The sequence below is a fragment of the Pseudorasbora parva genome, chromosome 9 (genome assembly GCF_024679245.1).
Source record: "Pseudorasbora parva isolate DD20220531a chromosome 9, ASM2467924v1, whole genome shotgun sequence".
Lineage (NCBI taxonomy): Eukaryota > Metazoa > Chordata > Actinopteri > Cypriniformes > Gobionidae > Pseudorasbora > Pseudorasbora parva.
The window spans coordinates 40544040-40550522 of NC_090180.1; the positions used below are offsets into that span (position 1 = coordinate 40544040).

Here is a 6483-nt window from a genome sequence, read left to right on the forward strand (position 1 = left end):
TGTTCATAACCTTCTGTCCTCCCTCTGTCTTTGGTATCTCTGTCTTTTCTCTGTGCTGGTTGCTCAGAGGCAGCAGACTGTCTCCTGGCAATCTGTGTTTCTTTCTGAGCTCCTCTAAAGGGAGAAAGGGAAGGTCAGTTTGCAGACAGCATCACACCCATGTCATTCCCTCACAGTGCTGACGGCTGTCGGTTCAGGCTGGGTGCTGAACAAACTCATTCGCTTGGACAGATCAGTTCACTGTTCATCGGCATATTGGAGGAACATGATAAACTGTTATATAATTATCATCATTGAATCGTGTTATAAAAGGATCAATGGTACAGCTTACAACATGACATTATTAGTTTACGTTTTTTCTTGTGATTCTCATGGCTCATATTTTAAGCAGTTGTTTATGAGACTGTAGCAGTGTGTGTTAACCAGGTGCAATGTGACAAAGCAACAAGTGAAACTGTTAATTCCACGTTAGTTTCTGTCCAAACCAGCCACGAGAGAAAAAATGACAAGCAACATGAATTCATAAATTCTAGTTGACATCTCTGGGCTACAGAAACGTGCAACATCATTGTATAAAAACATCACATATCTATGTTCTGATTGACTATGACTTCTATGGCAAGTCGTGCAGCATTTTTGCTTTCACTTTGGGCTTTACTTATCGTTGGAAACTTGCTCCTGGTTAGAATATGGTGCTATGGGTAACCTATGTCTGCCGCATCCATGCTTTGCTCTGTGAGTTTTTTTATTTTTATTTTTTTCAGCCTTCAGCTTCTCGGCATCAGTGTGTAGATATATGCTTACTAGGGATGTGTGTGACTAGTCAACCTAATACTGCTGCTGCTAATAAATACTAAAGTTTTATTTGAGGAATTCCATTTATAATATCGAGTTTGTGCTTATTGGTTCTTCACTGCCTATTGATTCAGTTGATCTGTAATAAATATGTCTATGGTTAACGTTAGGTGAACACTTAAAGGTATAGTTCATCCTAAAATGAAAATAATGTACTCACCCTGGTGTTGGTCTAATGCTGTATGCCGTTCTTTCTTTTATGGACCGTTATGGACCTTGACTGTTGGTCTTCTCTGCACAGTTGCACGGCTACACACACAAGTTGTGAGAAATCAAGATTATTAAAGACGCAACATAAAATACAACGCCTAGAATTCCCAAAAAAGAATCTGAGTCAAATATCACTGGACTGGAGCTCTGATGACAGTCAGAATGACAGTTGACAGATATAAATTTGTCTTGTTTTGATGAACACAACGGCTATATTCACCTCAGAGATGAAGGTTCATGGGTTTTATTTCATGTTGCATTTTTATTCATCTTGATTTCTCGCAATTTGTGTGCTTTTTCTGGGGCGATACCTTATAGAATCTCATGAATGCGCACGCTGTGTATCCATGCACAGAAGACCAACGGCCATTTCTTTCGGTATTTTCTATAAATAATACATTTAATTTTGATTCGTTTTTCACCAAACCCCAGAACATTTGGAATACACGGCATGTGTCGCATCGGACCTATCTGTGATACTTTTGCATCTTTTTTTAGAAAGTTTGATGTTGGTCGCTATTCACTGCCATTTTTTTTTATTCTACTTTTTTTGGTCCATAAAAGAAAGAAGAGCATTCGGCATTAGAACAAAACCAGGGTGAGTAAATGAAGACTTAATTTTAATTTTAGGGTGAACTATCCTTTTAAGGTAAGTAATATGGATCACAATGCACAGTTCATGTATATAAACCTATTTTTCAGCAGCATTCAGTATTGGATTTAATTCTTTAAAGGGATAGTTCACCCAAAATGGAAAATTACCCCATGGTTTACTCAACCTCAAGCCATCTTATGTGAATTTGACATTCTTCTTTCTACTAATAATAATTAAAAATGTAATTAAAAATAATTAACTAAATTAAAAATGTCCTGTCTAATCCAAGCTTTATAATGACAGTGATTGGGAGCCCAAAAATCTGAAGCCCAGAAAGGATTTCTGAAGCAAATCGATGGACATTTTTATAAGAAAAATAAATTTGAATTTGGCCTTTATTAACCCCTGGAGTCATGTGGAGTACTTTTACAATGGATGGATGCTCTTTCTTTGGGCTGCCATTATAATGCTTGGAAGAACCAGGACATTTTCTAATATAACTAATAATAATGATTGTATTCGTCTGAAAGAAGAATGTCATATAAATCTAGGAAGGCTTAATTTTCTTTCTCCTAGGAAGGAGTTATTTTAATTTCCGGGTGAACTGTCCCTTTAATTCATAGATTAAGTAGGTTGTTTCAAATGGATCGCTTCTGAAGACTGAACTTATACTGACTGTCATCTTGAGGATTCTTAGACTAGTCAACTAACAAAATTTCCATTTAAACGTAATGGAAATTAGTCATGGCACACATCCCTAATGCTTACACTCATTTTTTGGGGCAGTGGCAAATTTATGAGTTGATTTTGTCCTTTTCCAGCAGCAATAAGGGCCCACCTGTTCAGTCTTTATAAAAGAGTTATTTGCAGTGTGTATGTTTGTTCATTCTCAGGCCGGAGTCCACAGAGGGCTTTCTGTCACCGTGTCCATCAGTAAGTGGAAATGGGGAGAACTGGGAGCTCGAGTCAACAACATCATCTGCAGCATCTAACACAGAATACACAGGTGGGCAGGTGACATGACATCAGTGTCACTCACATTCTATACTCCAAAACTATTTCAGATTTTTTTGTTATTTTGCATGCCTGCACTTTGTATGACTTGTTTGTGGTCAGTAAAATGTTGTAATGTTTTTGCATTTGTTTAAACAAAAACAGTAAAAACTATAATATTGGGTATGTTATTGATAGTATAAAATTGTATTAATTTAGATATTAAATTAAATATATTAAATAAATTATCATTACATATAATTTAAATGTAAGTTGTTTTTTTATGAACTCCAAAACTAAAAAAAAAAGATTTAAAATATTGAATAATTATATTAAAATTTTTGATTGATGTAGAAGAAAGAATGTGTTTACAGTATTTTATCAGCTACAAACAGATTTTATGCTGTAATAGGCCATTTACATTAAACTGAATACACTGAACTTAAAATGGATAGAATTACATATATAATAGTACTGACCCAGATAAATGTCATAACCTTTACCCTCAACAGTAATCTGCACACAAATGTTGATCGCTTCCTTGTATTCTTATGTCTCTTCCTCTCTAGGGCCAAAGTTGTACAAGGAGCCCAGTGCTAAATCAAACAAATACATCATCCAGAACGCACTGGCTCACTGCTGCCTCGCCGGCCGCGTCAATGAGGGACAGAAGAACAAAATCCTAGAGGTGAGGGGAAAAATGTTACAAGAGAGCTGTTTTGATCTAGCCTGACAAGCCAGACCCACATCAAGGTATTTGGCCTGGAAACTCACCATTAGGGCTCAATCCGAGGGGCGGGATAAACGGTTGTCTCTCAAACTCCCTCTGCACGCGATAGGATAGCGCTACACCAACCAGAGCAACGAAGGTGAAACGGAGCTTGTTGATAGATTAAACATTCGCCGTATCTGGTCAGCAAAAACTCCGAACACATCTTCCCTTTTTAAGAATGACTTCAGTGCCGTTCTTTGTTCTTTTCTCAGAGAAAAGCTTAACTCCAAGTCTTCCAGAGTCGAGGTCAAAGCTGATTCGAAAGACCGCCGTTCGCCAGTTTCTGTGTTAATTAGAAGCACGCAAACGCAACTCGGCCGTCGTCATTATGGCCCCGCCCACCGACTCTACACGATGTGATTGGCCCGACAAGAGTTTAGCGATTACAGCTCAGAAGGGTATTGAGAGTCGCTAGACGACACTCGCGGGCAGATTAGATTTGCTGCCGCTAGGGTGCGTCTAGATTTCTAGGCTAGTTTTGATCTGCTTGCAGTTTAATGCTAATCTAAAAAGCGTAATATTTTTAGGAGTTCAATTGTATTTCAGTTTAATTGATGTAGTAAATTAATTTGTTAATTAAATTTATTTTTTATACATGTATTCTTTATAAGAAATGTAATTATTTATTGTTTTTCTAATATTTATTTATTTGTTCGTTTTTTTCATGATTTTTTATTTATTTATTCGGGATCTGTGGAATATTAAGGATGCTTGTTTGAGCCACAGAATAGAAAATAAAAAAGGTAATTGGGACTTTTATCTCAAAATTCAGACTTTTTTTTTTTACATCTTGCAATTCAGACTTTTTTTTCAGAATTGCGTGATATGAAGTCGCAATTGCAAGTTGCAAAAGTCTGTCTTTTTCCCTCTTTAGAATTTGACTTTATAACTCGCAATTCTGACTTTATCCTCCAGTTTCACAGACAAGGCTTAAGTTGGTCTCAGACTTAAATGCATGTTTGATCTGTTTTAACTGAAAGAAACTTGCCTTAAAATATGTTAGATCCACACCAGTAATATTTTTATATAAGGCTTGTTTATAAAAGCTACTTAAATGTCCTAATTGAACTAAGGCATAATCCTGGCTTAATCTAAGCTCTGTCTGTGAAACCAAGCCTATATCACACGGTTCTGACTATATAACTCACAAATGCAAGTTTATATCTCACAATTCTGACTTTAAAACTTGCAGTTGTCAGAATTGCGAGATGTGAACTCACAATGGTGAGATGAAAAAGTCGCAATTATCTTTTAAAATCTTTTATTCTGTGGTGGAAACAAGCATCCATAGCATATGAAGAGATTACATGAGTGGTTTTTAAATAATTCTTGATTTACTTGTATAGAGGCGTAGATTGTCATTTAAAACCTGAAGGGAAATAATAATCATTTCACATTTGTAAATATTTGTTTTATTTCTCCCAGGAAATGGAGAAAACCGAAGCCAACAACTTTCTTATTCTGTTCCGAGACTCTGGCTGCCAGTTTCGCTCTCTGTACTCGTATTACCCAGAGGCGGAGGAGATCAGCAAGCTAGCTGGCATCGGGCCCAAGACCATCACGCCCAAAATGATCGAGAACCTTTACAAATACAGCTCGGATAAGAAACAGTTCAGCAAAATCCCCGCCAAGACCATGTCAGCTAGTGTGGATGCCATCACCATCTACAGCCACCTCTGGCAGAACAAGAAACAAAACACACCCAAAAAACTCTTCAAATAAGTTCACAGCTCACTGAGAGTTCCTGCCTATCGGACATTATAATGCACATCCTGAATGTAAAGAAAACACTTTTGCAGGCTTTGTTGGATGGTCATTTGTGGCGAATTCGAGACCCTCTATTCTACAGTCTTTGCAGCACTGACGGATGCGCTTTTACGCAGTTTTTATTTCAAACTTTCAATTTTGTGGCCTTATGCTTGTCTTGTCGTGTCTTTTATGCAATGCTTAACGCACAGTTACTGAGTTTATGAGGAAGTCATTTCATCGTACACAATTTGCTTATTCTGTGTTTGCAAAAATGCAGGTGTACAAGAATATTAGGGACATACTACACTTGAAGACTAACTTTTCAGAAGGTCATGCAGTTGAAGAAGCATTTAATGTACTGGAACCTCAGAAACTAACTTTTTTTGCTCTATTTAATGTCTTTATTTTGGGTAGGATCCATAATTCGTGTTGCACATCTGCTACTCCAGAGGAACTTGTGTAAAATTAGCTACAGTAAGAGTGGTTCGCTCCGGACTCAAAATGAACACACTGGTGTTGCTCGATATCTGTCATGTAAAAGTAATGATGGGGCCTTTAACTGATAAAGTTGAGGACCAAAACATTATAGCTTTAGAATTATACATCCCTAGATATGTTGCTATCACTTGTGTCACGGCCCAGAATATCTATGTGCCATGTATGTTTGAAACATACATTTTAGAGAGACAGATCAGTTAACTGAGACGTGTAAAAATACATATTAATTATACAAAGGAAACAGATATATATGAGATATTGAAAAGAGATGGTGAGTGTTATTGTTAAATGATGTTGTTACTCATTTTTAATTATGAAGTGCATTTTAAAGAGCTGGGATATTTTGGAAAGTCGTTGTCTAGTAAGACATTTTGTCTTCTGGTGCAAAAGAATCGAAAGATATTTGTTATTTTTACTAAGTGAAGTAAATCATCGTTTGAATTTATTGATGCTGTACAGATATAGTTTTACATACTAAGCATATTTTTTAAGCCATTGAATAGTACTGATATTTTTCATATGAAAAAGATGATGTTTAACAGGTGCCAGTATGGGTCGGTGATGAAAGCTGTTCTGAGAGTGTTCATTTCCACACGCTGTCTAATCTTTTTCCAGTCAACGTCCGCTGTGTTTGTTTATCATATGCTTTGTCTATTTGTATTTGAATGTTAATCTTAACATAAATACAGATTTACATCCAAAACATTGACCTAGCTGACCCTTTTTTGACCCAATATTGTTGTCTACTTATTATAACGTCACTCATGACTTTGTGAGTAATTGTGGGTATAGAAGGGAGTTGAGAAACATT

General features: G+C 36.5%; 1 protein-coding gene across 2 annotated transcripts in view; it reads left to right on the forward strand.

Moving 5' to 3' along the window:
- camsap2b (calmodulin regulated spectrin-associated protein family, member 2b) overlaps positions 1-6377 on the forward strand; it is a 74544-nt gene extending 68167 nt beyond the window's left edge. The window contains exons 16-19 of one of the 2 annotated variants that reach the window (XM_067452647.1): positions 68-133; positions 2554-2666; positions 3223-3341; positions 4851-6377. In XM_067452647.1, the coding sequence (XP_067308748.1) occupies positions 68-133; positions 2554-2666; positions 3223-3341; positions 4851-5147 (595 nt within the window). In that variant the 3' untranslated portion in view covers positions 5148-6377. The remainder of the gene's footprint in view (positions 1-67; positions 134-2553; positions 2667-3222; positions 3342-4850) is intronic. The other variant, XM_067452648.1, reaches the window with a different exon arrangement.
- The last annotated feature ends 106 nt before the right edge of the window (positions 6378-6483 follow it).